Here is a 23,596-nt window from a genome sequence, read left to right on the forward strand (position 1 = left end):
TACACTAGTTACTGTTTAGGTTACTTTAATTTGCTTGTGTCATTTTTTTTCACACACAATAGTAATTGGAAACTTTATGATTAAAATAATTTTAGTATGAATGTTAAGTTCATTGTTTTTCCCAGTAAAATGTAATGTGAAAAAATTATACATATATTCAGAAAATTTGTTTTGCTTTTTGTTTTTCTTCCTCTTTTTTTCTAAAGTATTGTTTTTGTTGAGCATTATAACATAAAAAAAGACCCGTATTGGAGGGTGACCTGGCCCTCGATACTAGTTACAGCGGGAATGATGGACTCATTTTCTTTTTTTTTAATTAGAAATTCCCACTGTAACAAGGGTCATGTTTGAATATGTGTATGTGATATTACTATTGTTATAAAAAAAAAATTTTAAACAATCAATTACATGTGCATAAAATCTCCTTTTTTCCAAAAAAAAAAAAAAAAAAAAAAAAAGGATCTATTATTTATGTCATTTCTAATCAAATCAGTCAAAACATCCATGCATATTTTTTTGCGTGTGTGTTCTCGTATTTATCCTTACACCTTTTGTACACAGTAGTTTATTTATAGGCCGAATACTGTGTGTATGTTCTTAAATCTCACCGAGTAATTAAATCGCTTTTTTTTATACAATGTAATGTTCAAAATGACAGAAATAATTGCATTTCGTCATTACTGATAGGTTTATTCACATCTATAAATGATGTCAATATTTTTTATGTCTCTCTTTTAATATCGTCAAAATATCTTGCATTATGAATCGTTTGTTTGTTTCATTGAAATATGAATTGTACAACTTATCTTGGATATGTTCAGATTATAAATGTTTCTGGAATAACAAAAAAAAAAAAAAAAAAAAAAAACCTTTCTTTGGATACCAACAACTTTGACCTTTTGACCGTGGCGTTTGACCTACATTGTACTTTAATTCTGAGAAATTTTAACCTTGGCCATAACTTTTGAACAGTTACTGCTGGGGTTTTCATTCTTCACACATGCATTCCTTGTGAGAAGACCTTTCTTTCGATACCAACAACTTTGACCTTGACCTTTGAGTTTGACCTACTTTTGAAAAACTTTAACCTTGGCCATTACTTTTGAACAAATGATGTTAGGGCTTTCATACTTCACATGTATATTCCTTGTGACAAGACCTTCCTTTGGATACCAACAATTTTGGCATTGACCTTTATCTTGGAGTTTGACCTAATTTAAAAAAATTGAACATTGGCCATAACATTTGAACGTTTGGTTCTAGGGTTTTACATTTCACAATCATGTGTATCACTTGTGACAAGACCTTCCCTTGGGCACCATTTGACCTTGACCTTGCCGTTTTACTTACTTTGAAAAAACTTTAACCTTCGCCATAACTTTTCAACGGTTTGTATTAGGGCTTTTGTATTTCACATGTATATTTCTCGAGACAAGACCTTTCTTTGGGTACCAACATTTTTGATTTCTTGACCTGGAGTTTGACTTGCATTTGAAAAACCTTAATCTTCGCCATAAGCTGCTATGCGGGGACATCAGTGTTTCACAAACACATCTTGTTTATTCTTGTAATCAAGGTCTTATACCCTAGATTGTTTCACAGAATCTGAAATTCTACTCTGCATCTTCGGACAGTGAATTGTTCTTTATTAATTGCATTTACTGCTATGTGCAGTAAGTGCCAGTTATCGAAGAAGAATAGCCTAAGAGCAATAACTCTCCCGGCTTCAACCAAATTTCCCAAATATCCCCAGGTCATTAAATGCGCTTGCGCGCACATCCTTTCCGCTTCATCAATTTTGAACAGAGAACATCGCCAAGAAATCAGCTTCCAGCCCTATCTCAATCAAGAGGATTATTGTATTGTATAAGTATCGCTCCTCAGGACATCGGTATGTATTAAACACCCGGTGAGGCATTGGAAGCGAATTGGGCGTTTCCTTCGCCTCAGCATCTTCAGATGCCAGCGGATTTAGCTGGCTCAATTCAAGATCACCATCTATTAATGGCGCCATTTCAACTATAACAAAGAAATCGGTTTAAACTTATTTTGTTTTTTCCTGCTCAGTTTACGATAATATTGGCATATAATCAGTCACAGACTCAAGCAACTAATTTAAAATAATAATAATAATAATAATAAAAAAAAAAAAAAAAAAAAAAACGTACAATGGTAAACACGAAATTACACAGTCGTTTGTTTTGCAGAAAAATGCTCCGTACAAAAAGAGTCTCCAAATCACCATACGCTAGACCCGGACGCGCCCAAGCTGCCGCCAAAAAGGCGAAAATATCTAATACTACGACGAGACGGATCCAGGTCACACCCGCACCCACAGTACCAGTTGTGTCAACTCAGCATGACATCCAGGAAAACCACACTCCAGCGTCGACAGCACCAGCTCCATCAACCCAAACTCCAGTGTTGACAGCACCAGCTCCATCGGCCCAAACGTCAGCTTTGACAGCACCAGCTCTATCAACCCAAACTCCGGAGATGACAGCACCAGCTACATCAATAATGGCAGCATCTGACCCCTCAGTATTCTCTGCAGGTACATCAGCATCATGTACTAATATCAATTTTTATACAAATACACCAAATGCTTTAAACAGCGTTTCAGACGCTTTGGGCGTGCATGTCTCGGATAGCTTGAGGCAAAATATCTTTGATAATGCATTCATTCACCTGCACAAATTGCTCCCCCTCAAACCAAATGACGAGCCCCAGCAACAGCTGGCATTTGTTAATGGTGAACTAGTCTTGAAACCCAAACATAAGGAAATCAAAATAACATCAATAGAAACATGGACAAACGCATTCCTAATATTTACAAGCATATACCTAACTAAGTTCCCAGAACACATTCAGTCAATACTTAAATACATTAACATCATACGCACTGCTGCGCAGCGATCAACAAACTTAAACTGGCTCAATTACGACGTACAGTTCAGGTTAAAGCGATCTAGAAACCACACACTGGACTGGGGGTCTGTCGATGCAGAATTGTGGCTTTTGTATGTGACCCATGGCCAAACCACCCTATCCCAGCAAGCACCTAATCATACATCTAAATCACCCAAATGCTTTGACTTCAATTACAAAGGTACATGCGGCCGACCATACTGCACTTATCAACATGCATGCATAAAATGCTCCAATAGTCACCCACTCATAAACTGCCGCTGGCACAACAATCAGCCATTTCGCACAGAGAGCTCTCGACTGTCCCAAGCAGAACAAACCCGCCAGCCCCCAAGCAGATTTCAGGGTAGAGGGCTCCCTCCAAACCACCCAAGGCCTCTGGGACTTGGCTCCAACACCAGTCAACGTTAACATCTTAAAATCAATGCTTAAAAGTTACCCATTACAACACATAGCTCATGAATTGATCAATGGTTTTCAAGCTGGTTTCAACATTCACTATTCGGGTATTCGGGAATTTCAAAAATCTAAAAACATGAAATCTGCGCAGACAAATCCACATCAGCTTCAAAAAAAAATCGATCAAGAGGTAAAATTAGGCAGAATAGCTGGGCCCTTCAAAAATATTCCCATGTCAAATATCAAGTGCAGCCCAATAGGTATTGTTCCCAAAAAGCAGGGGGGTTGGCGTATGATTTGTAACTTATCTGCACCTGGGGGAAATAGCGTTAATGATTTTATTGACCCAGATCTATGCACTGTTCATTATACATCATTTGACTCGACAGTAAGAATGATAAAAGAACTGGGCCAGGGTGCCCTACTAGGCAAAAAAGACATTTCTAGTGCATTCAGACTCCTTCCTATTCGCCCAGAAGACTTTTCCCTGCTTGGCTTTCATTTTAAAAATTATTATTTCGATAAATGCCTCCCATTTGGATGTTCTATAGCTTGTGCCACATTTGAAAAATTTGCAACAGCCCTCCATTGGATCGTACAAGATCGAGCCAAAATTGACACATTAGTCCACTACCTTGATGATTTCCTTTTTGCAGGCCCTGCAAACACCCTTGTGTGCAAAAACCTCATGCAAACGTTTGACATAATTTGCGAAACACTCGGCGTTCCTTTGTCAGAGGAAAAAACCGAAGGTCCTACAACATGTTTAACGTTTCTAGGGTTAGGGATCAATACCAGCAACCAAACCATCTTTGTCCCTAAAGATAAACTTGACGCCCTTAAAGCCCAACTTCAGAATGTTGCCTCGCGTCGCAAAATTACACTAAAAGAAATGCAATCATTAGTCGGATCCCTGGCATTTATTTCCAAGGCAATACCTGCCGGGAGAGCCTTTTGTAGACGATTCTATGATAGCCTATCACAGGGACACAAAAAATATCATTATATCACTATATCAAGGGCACTTCGTGAAGATGTAGCTATATGGCTCGAGTTTTTGTCCGACTTCAATGGCACTACTGTATTCCCAGATATGCGTTGGTCAGATAAGGACACTATCCACATATCCTCTGACAGCTCCGGCTCACTTGGATGTGGGGTCATATTTGGTTCACAATGGTCCTACCTACAATGGCCCTCAGAATGGTCACATCAGGATTGTAGAGATCTAACCTATCTGGAGTTAGTCCCAGTCGCTCTTGCAATTTACATATGGGGCCACAAACTCCAAGGCAGAAAAATAATTTTGCATATCGATAACATGGCAGTTGTAGAGATAATCAACCAAAAAACATCAAAGTCACCAAGAGTTATGTCACTTCTCAGACCCTTTCTTTACAAAATATTAAAATACAATATCCAAGTGCGCTGCGAACACATACCAGGTCATTCCAATTCTATTGCTGATGCCATATCTCGTTTTCAGTGGCTAAAGTTCAGGAAGCTGGCCCCCCACACAGACTACTATCCCTGCCAAGTTCCTCCGGAATTCTGGAACCATTTGAGCAGGAAGTAGAACAGCTACTCAGAGCATCAGTCTCCCATAACACTCAAGAAATATACCAGAAAGGTCTCGACTCTTTTTCACAATTTAGAAAACTTTTTAACTTGAAGGAATTGTGGCCCCCTCCCATAGACCAATTAATAAACTATATCGCTTACCTATCATCAAAGGGGACAACATACACTACAGCCAAAACGTACCTAGCAGGCTTAAGCTTCACCATAAAACTAGGTAACTTCCCAGACCCATGTCAATTTTTCATAGTCAAGAAAATGCTCCATGGCTTTAAACAACTCAAACATAGAAAAGATTCAAGAAGCCCGATAACATTTCCCCTATTAGTTAAGATAATAGATTCCTTGCAACACGTATGCCGAAATTATTACGAGAAATTACTCTTCTCCTCTGCTTATGGCCTTGCATTCTTTGCTTTACTTAGAGTCGGGGAGATAACTTCCACTAAGGCAAACCCCCCCAGTTCCCCATTGTCAATACAAAACGTATCCATATCACAATCATCCATACTGATCACATTAGGGAAAACCAAAACAGATCAGCATGGCAAGGGCACAACAATGCAAATTAACAGCACAAAGCAAAATCAGGTCCTATTTCACAACATACAAGCTTACATGACCCATAGACCATCACAAACTCAAACATCTCAGTTTTTATGTCACATGGATGGCTCGCCCATGACATACTATCAATTCAATCAAGTACTAAAGAAAGTTCTATCATTCCTCAAGCTTGACACATCAACATTCAAATCCCATTCATTTCGCATAGGGGCGGCAACTTCATTGTATATGCAAGGTACTCCAGAGCAAGAAATTAAAACAATGGGTAGATGGAAATCCAATGCTTTCAAGTCCTATGTTCGCCCGAATGCTGTAGTCCTGTAAATAGTCAGTCTTACTAACTGTAAGCTAAGTTTGCAGGGACTTGCTGCAAGGTATGGATCGTTGGATCTTCCATTATCAGACGAGCCGAAGATTACTGCATACGTTCAACAATTGGCCAAAACTTGTCTCTGGAGCACTTAAAGATAGATGTTACCTGGTCTGGATCTGGGGGACTAAAATGGGAGCAACTTGATCAACACATTGCCAGATTGATAAATCGTCATAATGATATCATGCCTCAAATGCTAATAGTTCACTGTGGCGGTAACAGTATTGGCCTTCAGCCCCTTAAAAAACTACAACTAGCCATGAAGGCATTATTAGCCTCCCTTCATAAAAAATTACCAAACACACTTCTAGTATGGTCAAATATACTCCCTCGCAAATACTGGCGTTACATGATTTCCAGCGAAGCTGCAGAGAAATCTAGAAAAAGAATAAATAATTCTATTGGCTGCTTTGTTGTTCAGAAGTTAAATGGGGCCCTCATACGTCATCCTGATATTAAAATAGATCAGCCCAAATTATTCCTCGATTGCGTACATCTATCAGATCTTGGGAATTCTATTTTCACAACTACAATTCAAACGGCATTGTCCAAGTTTCTCACTTCAAGTCAAAAAGTTTTCCCTATCCTCCCTTAACGCAGTATCTGTTCATGGCTTGCAAATGGCCCCATTATGCCATCCCCCCCCCCAATTTCTGATAGTAGACACATGTGCATTGCATTCCTCATTTTCCCCAACAACCCCCCCTCCCCATTTTCCCCCTCAGTTCATGCTTGATGATATATTGGTATGTTGTATTGAATTGTTTTGCCAAATTACACATTGTTGTTACCCTGTATATTGCATTGAATTGTTTTGCTAATTATTGTGTTGCATTAGACATGATGTCTTGTTTGCCAAATTTTCCGCCACTTGTTGGCGGATGGATTGCTGTCTCGAAATTCGCGTACAGCAATCCACTTGGCAGAATTTTGCAACAAGCCATCGCTGGCAACTTCTGTTTACCCTCCAGGGTTGTCAGCACCATATGGCTCCCCATTTCTGCAAACTGTATGCGCCAAATGCCAGATTGAGGATCGGCGCTTACTCATTGACACTTGCTATAATACTTGATTATTGTCCATTGTTTTGATACCATTGTTTGATTATGTAATTACCTTATAATGTTAAACAAGAATAAAGCCATGACAGATACTGCCATTCTGAATTGCTTATTCTTTCGAGATAATTGCATTTACTGCTATGTGCAGTAAGTGCCAGTTATCGAAGAAGAATAGCCTAAGAGCAATAACTCTCCCGGCTTCAACCAAATTTCCCAAATATCCCCAGGTCATTAAATGCGCTTGCGCGCACATCCTTTCCGCTTCATCAATTTTGAACACCCACCCACCCCCACCATCTTAGTTGTTATATTAGGCTACATCAACATTACATAGATCCCCACCTATCATTTAACACATTTAGATACATATACATCACATTAGTCAGATAAGTTTTATACATGTACATACATATAGTAGTATTTCTTTTTCTGTGTTTCTGCTGTTATCATTTTATGATTCCAGTGCCACATCGACCATCGTCATGGCTTTAGTGACCCTTCCAGCCTGCAATCCATGCCTGCGCACTGCAGAATTTTGCAACAAGCCATCGCTGGCAACTTCTGTTTACCCTCCAGGGTTGTCAGCACCATATGGCTCCCCATTTCTGCAAACTGTATGCGCCAAATGCCAGATTGAGGATCGGCGCTTACTCATTGACACTTGCTATAATACTTGATTATTGTCCATTGTTTTGATACCATTGTTTGATTATGTAATTACCTTATAATGTTAAACAAGAATAAAGCCATGACAGATACTGCCATTCTGAATTGCTTATTCTTTCGAGATAAGTGTATTATATTTTGACAAGTTTCACGTTGGGACGATATCACTCAAATAGTCACCCACAAAGTGAATTTTGAATGTGGTAGTCATTTTTGCGATGTAGCGAATATATTTTAACGATGAGTTAAAGAATAAACTGTTTCTTTAGACACAAAACAGGAAGACCTGTGACAATTCTAGCTGCAGATAATTTTTCAGCATCCTAATTAAAGCAGCCATTCCAAATAATTGAAGCATATTTAAGTGAAGGTCTATAAAGGTAGTTTGCAGTTGTAAAAGGTTATTCCTACCAATTTTAAACTTCAGTTTCTTTTTTTCAAGAACCCAAGTTTTCATTAGCATTGCTTATAAACCATCAATATATTCACGACAGCTAAGATTTTTCGACAATAAATTAAAAGATCCAATTTACGATGGACTGTCTGTCGCCTATGAAAAATAGTTTAGGCATAATAGAAATCTTTTCGTTTAATTTTTATTTAATTGGAAAAAAAAAAAACAAAAAAAAAAACAAAAAAAAAAATAACCAAAAAAAAAAAATTGGAAATAAAATATGATAAAAAATTCAGATAATTCCATCACGACTTTACTGAAACAAAAGAACATATTCTGATATTATTTATGCTTCTCAGTTTTATTTTTAAGTCTCACATGCTCTTGGTAAGGAGTGCAACAAATATATTAGAATTATCAAATATGAATAAATAAAAAATTATGAGTACAATGTTTCTGTTTACCCTCATTTGCTAACAGTGTTTTTCTCATGAAGCAAAACGTTCTTTAAATACTTTTTATTTGTACTTTTATCTTTATACTTTTATCTTCTTAATATATTTTAAGCTAGTCTTACTACATGTTTCTTAATAGGGAATTAACAGGGAATTGTAAAGCAAAGTTTAAACAATTTAATTTTTTTAACCAGGAAGTATTTGACTATAAATATTGCAGAATTTCATTACAACCTGATGTTTCCAAAACATTATGAATTATTGTGTTTTGTGGTTTTAAGAAGATGGACGAACAAGGCGTGCAAAATTTCCATAGTTTCGAATGTATAAAAGCTATACCGGTATTCAATTTGTGAATTTAGCATTTATAGTTAAGTTCTTATCATTAAAAGATATGAAATATCTTGGCAAACAAAAGCTTTCTGCGGAAAATTATTTTGGCAAAGATCATTTTATGATTTTTTAAATAAAATGTGGTATTCTTGGGGTTCGAACCATCCTGCGTGTCAATTTTCCCTTCGAGGCTAACACGCTAACCACTACACTATAAATGTTATTGTGATTTAATTCAAGGCATGTGATCTTGGTTAACCCTTTCAAGGGTTATGGGGAAGAAGTGGTTTCATAAATAAAAATGGCAGTAAACAAGAAATTGCTATAATCTGTTTCTATTAAATACGTGTAGTATGAAAAAATTGTCTCTAGCACACACATTTGTTTCTGTAATGGTTTGTTTAACCCATATTATAATAATAATAACACAAGTTGTCTATCTCCAAATAACATGGATTACCCCCTTCTCAGAATCATAGACATTTACACTTTCAGAGAAAATGCACTGGTCATCTGTTTATATAACTATTGTCTTCTACGATAAATTATCTACAGTACGGTACATGTCATCTCATAATATAAATTGATGTTGGTGCGTTTGTTATTTGTTGTTACTTACATGTATTGTTCACTATAAATTTAAAGTTTTACAGTATATAAATAGTGCATGTTTTGAGGGTAACAGTTGAAATTGACACCCCAAAGAAAAACCATTGTCAACCAACGCGTCAGCGAAGGTTGACAATGGTTTTCCAAGGGGTGTCAATATCAATTATTATACCTCTACTGATTTTTCCCTATATAACATTAGATCGTTAGATGTGACTTATTCCCTAGAAATCGTTATGAAATCGTTATTCCCTAGAAATCGTTATCGTTATGAATGGACTAATCCCCGTGCGTTAGTCAGGTGAGCTAATCCCTGCTTCGAAAGCTAATTCCCGGTTATCCGTAATCCTCTAGATTTTTCTTTTATATTGGTATGATACGTGAATGGACTAATCCCCGTGTGTTAGTTCAGTGAGCTAATCCCTGCTTTGAAATCACGCTATCTGAATCCTCTAAATTTTACGTTTGTATCGGTATAATAAAACATTTAGAAGTATATCATTGCGGGAGTTAGCAAGATTCCAGTTCCCCCTCGACCAGGACTATTTCCCTCGGCTTCGCCTCGGGAAGTAGTCCTGGTCTTGGGGAACTGGAATCTTGCTAACTCCCTCAATGATATACTTTAACTGTATACTGTTACATGTACCCTCAAAAGTGTGCGCTATTTATTTTATTATACTGAATGTCTATTGATATAGGATGTCATCAACAAAATTCGTGGATCGTCATCAAGATCACGTTTAGAAAGCTTTCAAACTCCCCGCTTCTGTTTTTCTCAATAAGAAAGCTTCGAAAAAGAATTACCGACCTCTTTATTGTTTATTTGATACTCAGAGAGTCCTTATAATCATCTAAACTTTCATTATTTCTGCACTCGCAAGCGTTTTTCGTCGGTGGTTTGTTGTTTTCAATTTTAATAGCTACATCGGACGCAAGCTTTGATTGACATCAAGTTCAGAGGCACAATTGACCTTTTTAAAAATTCTACGGCGAACCGTACGCGCATAATTTACATCGTTGTGTTAACCGTTGTCAAGTGTGTTGCTAAGGCTGAGGGTAACATTAAATGCGTCTAAACCAATCAGATTTTAGAGTTTAACATGAAAGTATAATAATGTACATTATAAAAGATACTCTGTGCCACGTTCTGAATGTTTTTTGCAAAGAACACCAGCGCTGTAAGGATAAGAAGAAGGAACAGCATCTCTTAGACATATTTAAATGAGCTAAATATGGTTTCGAGAAACCTAGAGTTCTACGTTTATTTCTTAAATGAATTGTTTGTAATTGTGAGCATGGAAATAATAGATAACAAGGATTATATTCTTTTTCATTTGTAAGATGCATTTAAAAAATTATCAATGTGTTTTTCCAACTGCGAGTAGACTTTATCTTTTCCAAACGTAAAATTTCTGTAGTGTTTGTAGTAACCCAAAACAGTGCGACATTTAACTCCGGACACGACATTTGTCCGGACTTTCGCCAACCACTTTTCCAAAGATACATGGACACCATATATGTCATTTGGTGGGATTTTTAAAATCATATGACATGGACCATCCTTTACACCTGAATATCTTCTAGTTTAAAAGATATTACACCTGCAATCAGGAAATCCCATGGGATAATGGTGGGATTTTCTCTCCTAACCAATATCTCACCATTATCCTGTGGGAGAAAAATTGTCCTGTGGGATTTTTTCTCCTATAGCAGAAAAAAAAATTCCCATTAATCATTCATTTTAAGTCAAGACTGGTTTCCCTTTTAGCATGTAAATTTAGTCTGACGCTAGAAAATGTAGTTTCTATGCAAACATGTTTGTCCAAAAAGAAATTTTAATACAAAATTGTAGAAAATAATGCCATAAAGAATACTTATTGAAGAAATTTGAATGAATTCTAGACCGATTAATGTACATTTTCACTGATATTATACAGTGTTGAAAACTTAAACGTAACATAACTTTTCTGTTACCATATCTCCAGCTAGTTACTTCCTAGCCTCACTTCCGTGAATAAATTTAATTACACTATCCATGAAGAGTCTCGCTAGATCTCACCAAAGCTACATGTACTGCGAACTGCTCGGTATAATAATTTGCAGAATGCCGAAGAATAAAAGGTTCCGAACACATTAGAAGGAGTGATACTGCTCAGAACAAATATCGGCATTTAAAATAAATCATGTTTAAGATGTTGACCCAAATGGATTTCAAATATTTCTCGAAAGATACGAATGTTGTGTAATAAAAGTATATTTTAAGGTATTGTCCTTTCTAACATATTTCATTTTACCAAATAAAATTTAATAGTCATGTTGCAAATTTTATTTGGAAAAATGAAATATGTCAGAAAGGACACAGGGATCTAATATAACAAATACTCATTGACATAATAAATGTGTGTTATTAAAGACAATCCACAAGAGATGAGCATTTTTTTATGCAATCAAACAGTTATCTCTCTTGTCATTGTCAATCCTCACACTTTAGTGGACGTTTCTGTTTTAAGTGCATTGCGCAATTTGCATATATTTATGTACATGTATATCTTTTTTTTGTACAGACAGTCAACTGCTCTTTCATTTATATTGTGTGTTTTATTTAATCGCACATATATAATCAAACAGTTTTAAAAATACTTCATTAAGAATATTTGATTCAGAAAAGAATATACTAGACTGATTTTCGAAGAAAAAAAATTAAGCAGTTTGAAATACTTTTAGGGGAAGAACAGTCAAATAAAAAGGAAAAATCCCCCCCCCCCCCGTCATTTGGATTCATGAGAAATAGGAAAAAGTATTTTAAACCTATTCCCATATCACTGGCAGAAACTAGTAGTTTGACTTGATGCACGGAATAACAATATCAAAAGAATCAGCAAAGTGATTACTGGGAAAATTGAGATTTTCAATTTTCACATTTCCTCTGTTTGCATGACAACGGCGTCTATTTCGAAAATTATAAACATTGCACACACAATAGGACTTGATGATTATTTGAATTGTAAAGTGTCTTTAAGATTTTCCAATCCATCTACAAGTATTCCTGCAAACAGATTTATAGATGTAACAATAATAATATGTCTGCCTGTGACATAATAATTTCAAAACTCCCATTCATGTGTCGACTCGATATATCCCAGGGAGCTTGAAATAAAAGATACCACAGATTCTGACATTTCTGTTTCATATTTGGATATTTTACTAGAAAAAGAGTTAATGGAAACCTAACAACAAAGCTTTATGATAAACGTGATAAATTCAACTTTCAATTGTCAACTTTCCTTACTTATGTTGCAATATCACCAGGCCCCAAGACCATAAAACTGAGAACAGACTTAAGTCAAAACTTTGATTTTTAATATCTTAAGTTTTATTAACGTATTTGCTTAAAAATTTGCAATTTTGTATAGTATATGATGAAAATTTTGCTTCATTGTCAATATCCAGTATTTAAAGTTATATTGGATTGAAATTTTGACTTAAGTTTGTTCTCAATTTATGGCCCTCAGGCCTGCATATTGGGTTTATGTCCCTCAGTTGATTCGAAGCGCGTGATCTACGTTCGAAAAATTTCTAAAACGAGGCAAACTATTGACAAACCAAGTTGATGAAACAAGAATACAGTCTCGTTTGAAGTCACTTTGCAAGTTCTATCATAATGGTCGATACAATGACCAATGTCAGCAAATACAATCTTTCATTAAGTCAAATGCTGACAGACGTTTTTCATACTAATTGTTAAGCCATTATTTACACGCTGAATTGTCTACGGACTTTTTTTTCCATTTTCCCTGATCAAGGAGTACACAGCGGCTGTGACCGGGTGGGAGGGGATGCTTACTATACCGTGGCACCTGATCCCACCTCTGATGTTTTAGAGGTCCGTGTTTGCTCTAGATCTGCTCCTGATTTGTATAGTTTGAATGGATTTTTGAGCTTGAATATTGTTCATTATCTCCATATTAAATTTTAAGCGATCAGCCCTAAAGTCATAAAAAGCTTGATACAAGAAAATATTAATCTTATTGTCTTTAGATTTTTATACCCCAAATATGATAATTTATAATTGCAAAAAGGTCGAACGATAATTTACGCACATTCATTTGCAGGATTTTTGAAATCCTAAATATTGTTCAAACTATTTTATATTAAATAAGAATATATAAATTGCATGATTATATTTGGTAAAACATGATAAAGGTTAAAGCTTTAACCTAAAAGTTACAAATTAAGTGCAAAAAGGTTAAGTTAATTGTACTGTTACTCAGTAATATGCATACTGACCCTCAATTTTCTTTTAAAATTTGAGTCAGGCTATATGAGTAGTTATCTAAAATATGCTTCTCAAAAAATCCTATGATATTACTCATTTCACTAGTGGCATGCCTTTAACGTTTGCATTTTTAAAACTTATCACTCAATTGAATGTATGGCATCACCCTGTGATTAAATGATTAATAAATGTACTTTAAATTTTCTCTGATATTAAACTATGAGTTCTTTGATTATACTTATCTTTTTATTCGGCAAAAAAAAAAAAAACAAACAAAAAAAACAAAAAAAAAAAACCAACAACACCAAATCATTTTATGAAAAAGAGTTAATTATAATTGTCAATACATTACACCTTATCGCTATTTTGCAGAAGAGAAAAACACCGCAGTTCTTGTGTTGATTTATTGTCATTTAGGGAATGCCTAACATCCAGGGAAAGCACGGATTGGGGGATCCATAGCCAATTGATTTGCAATCATTATACTATTTATATCTATTAATTACCGATAAAAAGATTATTCATTAGTTCTCACTACACTAATGAAAATGCATGATCAATTCTGATCTTTGAAAATATATCAATCATGTCGAATTATTTATAGAAATATGTCGTCTATGTATAGAAGTATTTTGTGTACCTAGGTACAATGTGTTTATTTCTTTTTTTTGTTTGTTTGTTTTTTTTTTTTTTTTGGGGGGGGTGTGTTTTTTTTTCATATTTGCTAATGCTATTTAGTTGCTTTAAATTCCTAGAAAAAAAAAATTAAACTAACTTTCCCTCGAAAAAAATAAAACATTCAAAAAGGATTTCTTTTTAGTATAGACAACTTAATATGTTAATTCAATACCTAAAATGATAAAGCTTGTAGACATTGCTATTTTCACTGAGATATGCACATGAGGGTGAAAAAATATATATTTACCGGATAAACATATTAATGTTTTCAAAAATTCTTTCGCTAATAGATTCTTGTATTCATATACTAATAAACGCGTCTTTAAAATTCCGTTTTTAATTCATACACTAATTTACATGAACTCGTGTTTAACAATCCGTTCTTCAGTTCATGTGTCAAGCTAATTAAACGCTATAAAAAAGTGTTTTATTTTTAGTGAATGTACTTTAACGCCCTGTGACGCCTTTTCAGCATTTCAGATCATAAACTGTTGGCGTTTTGTAAATATAAATTGGGATACTGAATACAACAAAACAAAATTAAATTTTCTGAAAAAAGAGAAAAAACTGAACATTTTTTCTACTCAAAGTTTTTTTGTACGATGTAAAGAAATTATCGTAAACTTGAAGTGAATATTGCATACCCCATCACGAAGTGGACAAATGCCTAACTGATTTAATTTGCTCTGACCTATATTCTGTTCACCTCATCACAAGTACAAAAATAAATGCTATGATCTAAAAGTTGGGAATTTTGTAAATAATAGATAAATAAAGTGAGACAAAATACCTTATATATAATAATATATATTACAGGCCATTAGGAAGCAATTTCAGTTGGGGGGGGGGGGCACAGCCATACATGTTGAGGGGCCACTACCAAAATATTCATGACAAGCAAAATAAAAAAAAGGTCATCGGACGTTTTTTATTGAGGGGGCACAAGCATATAGTATCTATGTTTACTAGAGTAATCTATATATTGCCAAAATTATTGAGGGGGAGGACACGCCCCCCTGCCCCCCCCCCCCCCGGTTCCTACGGCCATGTATTAATATTTTCATGTACCAAAAAGAAACCAGTATGTAGTGGGGATCGTGCTTAAATGTGAATATTGCGTTTTATGCTAGAGCATAGCTGCAGAACTGTAGCTCTCTGCTTGGAAAATTCGGACAGATAAATCAGAGTCTCTGGTTTATCTGTCCGAATTTACTCAAGCAAAGAGCTACAGTTCTGCAGCTAGCTTCAGCACTATAGTTTTGTTATGCTTGGTGTTACTGATAGAGTGTAAATTTATTTACCATATCATAGATCTTTACAGGGTTGTATTATACTCAGGTGACTGTCAAAGCCCCTGGACCTCTTGTTCGTTTTTGAGGCAATTGTCGCAAGACTTGAATGGAAAGACAAAATGACAATATTGAAATGAAAATCGCTTTAAAAGAAATAATGTTACACTGTAACCCCAAACTTGTTTCATACTTAAGTTATTTAAAAAAATGATTTGTCCTGTGGATATTGGCGAGAGGTGAAAAATGCAGATAGACGAACAGTAATATGTACATAAAGATAGATGGACTGATAATTAACTTCAGTTGGGGTATCTCATTTGAACTTTTGGCTAATGAGATTTTGGAGAATATCTTCTCTCTACCATTGACTAGGTGACTCAGCAGATTGGGAATCATTGGTCGTATTTCCGTACCTACATTTTGGTACATATAAATTAAGTGATAAATCATCTTGTGGTTTTTTGTCTTTATGGAACGTTTTGATACCTCTAAATGATACCACTCTCCAATGATTTTTTGTGTGTGTTAAATGCGCCACATCCTTCTTGTCCAAATTTTAAAGAAATTGATCGATGTGTATTTTTCACTAAGTCTTACATAATTAGATGTACTTTAATTTCAAACAACAATCAAAAGCAAACATGAAGACATATTTCCATTCTGCCTATTCTTCCTTCCAGCCTTTATGGCTTTTATCGGTTAACCGCTGTGCATCTTAAAAACCTTAATGTGTCACAAATAAAATTAATTGACTTAGCTTACAGAGGTATGCGCAGTTGCGAAATTGCTTTGATATTTTAAATCTAGCGCCGAGAAATATGCTGCACGTTTGTCCTGATTTGCTCTGAATAATATAAATGAATTAAAATAAATGATAAAACAGTAAATGATTCATTTTTCAAACACTACAAAGGAACCCTTTCAAACATAGGTTTGACTTACGGATCAAATCAACGAATCAAAATTAAGTAAGAAGTGAATCTTATTCTGTGATGCAGATAATTTCTGTGCTTCAAAAATTCTGAAAAACTGATATTAAGAATAGAAAGTATTCACATTTCAAATATTTCATGATTCTTAATTTTGACTTTGATAGAATCGCAACATTTTGTAAACATTCAACAAGCGCAGAAATAATCCATTATATAAAAAAAAATTTCTTCCCATCTGAAAGGAGAAAACACCGATTTCGAAACTGAAGTTGAAATAAATGCAGCAAGTATTCACTTTCGCTTTTTAGCTAATATAAAAACAAAGAGACTTTCAAATAAATTTTTATTCCTTAAGATTCTGCATTTAAATAATTTTAAGCATGGCCAAACGTAAGTGAATAATGACAATATACATTGATATAGTATGTCATTGATATATACAGTGTATATTAAAGCTGGATGTTTTCAGACTCCAAAGAGTTTATACATTTAACACTGGATCACAGTTAACCTCTCCCAAAGACACCAGAACGTGATATATAGGTGTGCGTATGATCGATGGCTATATTTGTGATAGAAACTTGTCAAGTCTGTTCTTATTTTGAAGGATCTCGTAGAGAGAAAACTGTCAAAGAATTTTTTATGATGACAAACAACTGCTGCATACAGGAATATTACTCAAACTGAAGGACTTCTTGGAATTATGTATGATTCAGTAGTTCCAGAAAACACACAATAGGGCATTCAAAAAATATTCTAATGAACTTAAACATCTACTTGTACTATTTTGCATGCTTCATTGACTACAAATCCAAATGCATCTCAATTACCATTTTTAAACAGTGATGAAAATTCGAATTATAAGAAAATGGCATTGAATGAGAAGAACCCTAACAAAAATTTACTATAGTTAACTATAGTTTACTATAGTAAAGTATAGTGAAAACTTTTATTTACTGTGAAACTTTACTCTGGAACTTTTTTTGAGATTTCATAGCTCAAAATCTCTTAAATTCGTTAACAGTAATGTAAAATTTGGAAAAAAAATATGTGAATATACAAATAATATTTCAATTTAATATAAAAAATGTGCATGTATGAATTGAAGAACAAAAAACATAACGATCTGAAATCCATGCAAGGCATGAAACTAAGACAAACAAAACTTTTCGGCGTAAAAATTATCGCAGCAAATAATTCTATCATAAAAAGACGCGGTTTTCTTCAGGTTCCTGCCAAGCAATAAAAATCCTGCGTATCAATTTTTTTTTCGAGATTGACACGAAAGCCACTGTACCACACAATCAGTTGGTAGTGGCATTTAAATCTTGTTTGTTAGATGACCTTTGAAAAACTGAACTTCAAATATTTCTCTGAAAGATACATGTACACGTACCAATGTTGTGTCACAAAAGGGTTTTCTTAAAGTATATAGTGCATGTGGGTCCTTGCCCTTTGCTTTAGTTAACCAAAAAATGTATACATTTTTACGCATATTTTGAAGATGTGCTTCCAAAAAGTGGAGCGAAGACCAACTCGTAAGGAGAAATTGTATGACTGTGTAATAGTATGAAGAAATTCTCAATTATGTTCTCTTTGGTGTATGCACGCTACCATGAAACGCGTTGAAGTTGGGGGATCGATCTAGTTTGTATTGTAATGTTGACTGAAATATGAAAGAAAATATTGTTTTGATTGAAATTTTTCGCTTACTAGTATTTTACTAGTATTTGTCAAACCATGGACATGTTTCTCGGCTTCAATACCAATTTTCTTTGTTTTCTTTGTGTTTTGTTCTGTTGATGTGTTTCAGATGAAAGGTTGAGCTCGAATTGTAGGTTAAATATTTACTTCAATAAAGATCGAAATGTTTGAAGACTGAATGTTTAATTGTGAAGCTGTCGCACCGGGGAAATATTTATACTTGTAGTATTTTCAAATTTGGCCAATGATCAGGAAATACGCAACACACTTCTACTATGTATCTTCGTATATCCTGTATACGAAATTGTTAATGACGAAAAGGGAAATGTCAATCCTATATGGTCTTCTCTTGCAAAGAATCGAGACGTAGATATCACTTGTACAAGTCTAACACTACTGTATACTTTTATTTTTACATTTTATGTATAAAGTTAGGGCAAGGTGTATAGATTTATGAACCTCTTGGGTTAACCAAGACTCAATCAGTTCAAAAAAAAAAATCTTTTATAACCGATGAGAATTTCACAGGTAAAAAGATTGAGATAATGTATTAATAAAAAACAAGATTTTATGTCCAAGAAAATTGAAGCAGAGTATACATAAAAAATGAATTTAATAGCTATACCTTAGTTATTTTGTTTACGCTTTATAAACAGCGTAGCAGTTTATATGAAAAAGCCGTCAACTATTCCAACCCAGGTGATACATGTATAACTTGGGTAGCTATTAAATTTATTCCTTACAATATAATTTTCTATCGTAAAGTGTTAAAAATAAGCCAATTCTCCTTTAAAATAGCTCTTCAAATTGAACAAAGAAGACGGGAGAACAAGACGAGCGAAATGCCTATAGTGCGACAAACATAAAGGTGAAAAATTAAATGACAATTATAACAATTTTTTTATATTTCATCTAACATTAAAGAATACTTTATGTAAAATCTCCACAATTTGCAAAAATCTCACAAAGATAGAAATTATTTGCCTTTGAAATTGCATACATATGAGTGGGTCTTCGCTCCATTTTTTTTTTTTTTTTGAAGGATTATCCTCAAAGTTTAAGTTAAAATATACATTTTTTGTTAACAAAATCATGGAGCAAAGACCCAATATACTTTAAAAATAAACTTTTATGACACAATATTCACTTCTTTCCGAGAAATACTTGAAGTCCATTTAGTGAAGGGTCACATCACAATCATGATTTAAATGCCACTACTCATCAGGAGCTGAGAGGCATAGTGGTTAGCGTGCTTAATCTCGAAGGAAAATGATACTCAGGTTTTTTATTGCTAGCTTTTGAACCCCATGAATACTATATTATTTTTCAATAACAGAATAAATTTTGCCAAGAAAACTTTCCTAAGAAAAGTTTTGTTTATCATAATTTCATAAATTTCATTAATGAAAACTTTACTTAAATGCTAAATTCACAGATTAAATGGGATTTTTATATATCCGAAGCTATAGGCATTCTGCACACCTTGTTCACCCATCTCCTTTAAAATGTATTCTAAAGTAGCCCCCCCCCCCCCCCAACCCCTGGGTTTTTAAAATTTAAGCGTATGTAACTTATTTCACAGTTACATGTAATTAAGATCTAATAGACGATTATAATATTGGCTCACTTATAAGATGCATAATTCACGAAGAGCAGTGATTTAACGAGTTCCTGGACCTCTTATTACATGTATGTCCTTGCTAAAATCCTTTTTAACCTACGACTTTTTCTTTTATTTTTGGAAAGTGTAGCTTATCCTGAAGACAACAAATAAAAAAGACGGAAAAAAAATTATGCGTTTTTGTTGCAATCTACAGATTCTAGCATTGTTAGCAAAGCAAGCCTATTAATTTTCAGAATTGTGATTAATAGTCTTGAAATAAATTGGGCGTGCTCAATGTACAAACATGCAGTTTTATGTGAAAAAAGAATAACCACTGAAATCAACAATTTTTTTTAAAATTGCGGAAACATATCTTATGAAATTGATATTTAGTAGAATTAGCTTATATTCATTAAAATCCTTTTTTTTTATTATTAAGTCAAATTGAATATCTTACTTTTTTGAACAGTACAAGGAAATAATCCTCCATATATACACTGTTATACAGTAATTAATATACCTGTTGTTGAACTCGCAATTGAAAAATTAATTAGTTAGAAGCACTATGAATTCTCGATTATAAGAATTGCAAATATTTTGCAAATCGAAAACATTTGTGAAAAAAAATGTGTTTCGGTTATAATTTTTGAAAACGAAAGGAGAAAGTTCAGAACTGAGGAATGAAGTTGTACAATTCTTATCTTAATATAAATCTCAATAGTGAAGGCCATAAGATTTTTTTCATTTTGAACAGAGATCAAAAACAATTTTAAATCTAATTGTTGATCATAAAATCTCACTTGTCAATTTGATTTTAATTATCAGTGGTTGGCATTACGTTGTTCATACTTATTTTTTTTTCTTTTTACTTGTCTATGAAAAGATTCTGATCATCACATTTAGATTTAAACCATTCCACTTTATTCGGTCAGCAAGATATTACTATTTTGAGGGATGTTTTCAGTAAATTCAGAAATACATCCCTGTTTGCTCGTGTACATTGAATACATAAAGGTAAACAAAGGCAAAATTAGCTAACACGAAGGTACATGTTCATATACATGTATATATAGAATTAAGGGTACACCAAAGGCTTTTTTTCAAGATTTTCAACAATTTTGAGATTTTTGGTTAGGAAAAAGAAGTTAATCACTGCTTTATAATGCGTGTAAAATTCTTGGTAATCATGAAATGGTTTTCTAATTATTTAACAATAATGAAACATAAACACTACCACATGTGAATGTTCCGTTATTGAAGCTTCTGATTTGATCTGTGACTGCCTGCTCATGAAAGACGCAATAAATCACTGTGACCACTTGGGGAATTCTTCACTAGCCACATAGAGGTTATCAGTAATTAAACTACAGGGACTCTAGATTTAGAGAAGGAGATCTAATAGATCACTGATGACCATAAAATAGGAGGTGGAGCTAAGCTCTTGCCATTTTGCCGGGAATTTTTTCTGATTCAGAATTGAACCTATTTTACTTAATTAAAAGCATCTAAATACAGAAAAGAACATCTCATTCTTGTGAATATGCATAGGAAATATGGCTAAGTGACAGGTATCTAAAGCTGAATCTCCGAGGTGTCATACATTCCTAGCTTTGGCAGATTTTGTTGTGTAATGGGTTTTTGCCCTCTACTGTAAAGTAAGATCAGACAGTTTGTGGTATTATTTCAAAGGATTCACACCCTTATCTCAAAAAATTGGATGTGTTGCTTCTCTGAAAATGTGTTTTCAAAAAACCGTATCTCAGATTTTTGATATCTAGCTTAGTTTTGGAATTATTGAGGGAAATGTTAAATTAGGCTAATAAATTGGTAACATTGAAGAGCAAATGGCTGTAACTTTTGAATTAGAAGATTTAACAAAAATCTGAGATACAGTTTGTACGAGTTCAATCTTTAATCTACCTTGAGGCAAAATGACCACTTTGAGGGGTGAAATACAGAAAAGTTGATTTATAAATTATTCATGTACTAAAATTTACAATAATATTTAAATAGTTTTTAAATAAGTTATTAATTAAAGTTTAAATTATGATAGTTAAATAGTAAATTTAACAAGCTTTCAAATGATATATACTTTTATTATGGTATCTTTGATAATGAAAGAATTACATGCAAATTAAATTCTGGCATTTGGAAACCTTTGGTGTATCCTTAAAAGATCGTAATTAATTTAAAAAATTGCTAAAGTCTGCTCAAATTTTTAGACACATCTGTCAGAGTGCTGGAGAATTGTTATGATGGAAAACAACTACATGTAAGTATGCATCATTAACTTCAAGATGAATCGTCATCTGAAACCCAGTTTACTATGACCCCACTATAACTTATATAAGAATAAGAATACATGTACTAACTGCAAAGCCCCCTTTTCAAAGAAATCAGAAAAAGAGGGGAAAATATAAAACAAACAAAAGTAAATTAACAAAAAAACCCAGAAGTTTCTGACGAGACTGTAGCTCTACTGGTTGTACTTATAAGGGAAGATAAAAGTAGCACTTGGACTTGAAACTTTGCAACAGCAATAAATAGAATAATGATCCTTGGTTTAGTGTCTTTATGTGGCAAAATTTATTGCAATCATCAATTATGTATCTCAGTCTAGTCTACTTGTATGCCACGTTATACTAAAATCAGACAAAAAATGTAAGAGGAGTAGCTTTTTGAAAGTATTTCAAGAAAATTTCTAATTTTAGTAACCATGGCAACACTGTTCATCGAAATCCAAAACTGGTACAGAGAATTATGTATCTTAGTGTAGTCTACTTATGTGCTAAGTTATACTAAAATCAGACCAAAACTGTAGTAGCATTTTGAAGGTATTTCAAGGAAATTTCTATTTTTAGTAACCATGGCAACACCGTTCATCGAAATCAAAAATCAATATACAGAATTATGTATCTTAATGTAGTCTACTTGTTTGCCAAGTTGTACTGAAATCGGACCAAAACGGTAGGAGGAGTAGCGTTTTGAAAATTTTCACAGAAATTTCTATTTTTTGTAACCATGGCAACACCGTTCATTGAAATCAAAAACCGATACACAGAATTATGTATCTTAGTATAGTCTTCTTGTGTGCTAAATTATATTGATATCAGATCAAAACTGTGGGAGAAGTAGCATTTTGAATGTATTTCCCAAAAAATTCTATTTTTAGTAACCATGGCAACACCGTTCATTGAAATCAAAAACCGATATACAGAATTATGTATCTTGTGTAGTCTACTTATGTACCAAGTTATATTGAAATCAAAACTGTAGGAGGAGTAGCGTTTTGAAAAATTGTTTACAGGCGGACGGACAGACAGACGGACGGACGACGGACACCTTACTATCAGATAAGCTCTTCTGGTCTCTGACCAGTAGAGCTAAAAATCGAATAATATTTCTAATCATTTTGAAAAAAGTTTCAAGTATATGTTGAGGCATCATGTTAAAATGTGCAATCAAAAGTGAATGAAGAAAATACATGTTAATGTAAACAATGATGTTGGATACACGTATGTTATTTTGTTATCTTGACTCTTTATCAATCTTAATCTTTTATGAACAAAATACGCAACACTTTATTTTAACACCTGATAATTTTTTTCCCCTTTCTATAAATAAAAATCAGCGGTCTAGAAAATTTGTGATTGACGACATGAATATTGAAGCATTTTCGTTGAAATAGACCAAAAAAGGAACTCGTTCGATTGGTTTAAATGCAAGGTTCGGTTGATAGAGCAAAATT

General features: G+C 33.9%; 1 protein-coding gene across 3 annotated transcripts; it reads left to right on the forward strand.

Moving 5' to 3' along the window:
* Window positions 1–1,800: 1,800 nt before the first annotated feature.
* Window positions 1,801–7,694, forward strand: LOC133205188 (cytoskeleton protein RodZ-like). Of its 3 annotated transcripts, XM_061340946.1 has the most exons (3): window positions 1,801–1,891; window positions 2,208–2,554; window positions 4,814–7,066. In XM_061340946.1, exons 2-3 carry the CDS (start codon window positions 2,212–2,214, stop codon window positions 5,794–5,796), a joined length of 1,326 nt encoding a protein of 441 aa, XP_061196930.1. In that variant the 5' UTR covers window positions 1,801–1,891; window positions 2,208–2,211; the 3' UTR covers window positions 5,797–7,066. The 3 variants fall into 3 exon arrangements, with proteins under 3 accessions (XP_061196930.1, XP_061196932.1, XP_061196929.1); XM_061340948.1 differs by lacking the exons at window positions 1,801–1,891; window positions 4,814–7,066 and adding an exon at window positions 7,370–7,694 and having other exon boundaries at window positions 2,102–2,554; XM_061340945.1 differs by lacking the exon at window positions 1,801–1,891 and having other exon boundaries at window positions 2,113–2,554.
* Window positions 7,695–23,596: the final 15,902 nt, after the last annotated feature.

This window comes from Saccostrea echinata, unplaced genomic scaffold, assembly GCF_033153115.1.
Source record: "Saccostrea echinata isolate AGI-Se365-2 ecotype Australia unplaced genomic scaffold, CSIRO_AGI_Sech_v1 ptg000054l, whole genome shotgun sequence".
In the NCBI taxonomy this organism is placed as follows: Eukaryota; Metazoa; Mollusca; class Bivalvia; order Ostreida; family Ostreidae; genus Saccostrea; species Saccostrea echinata.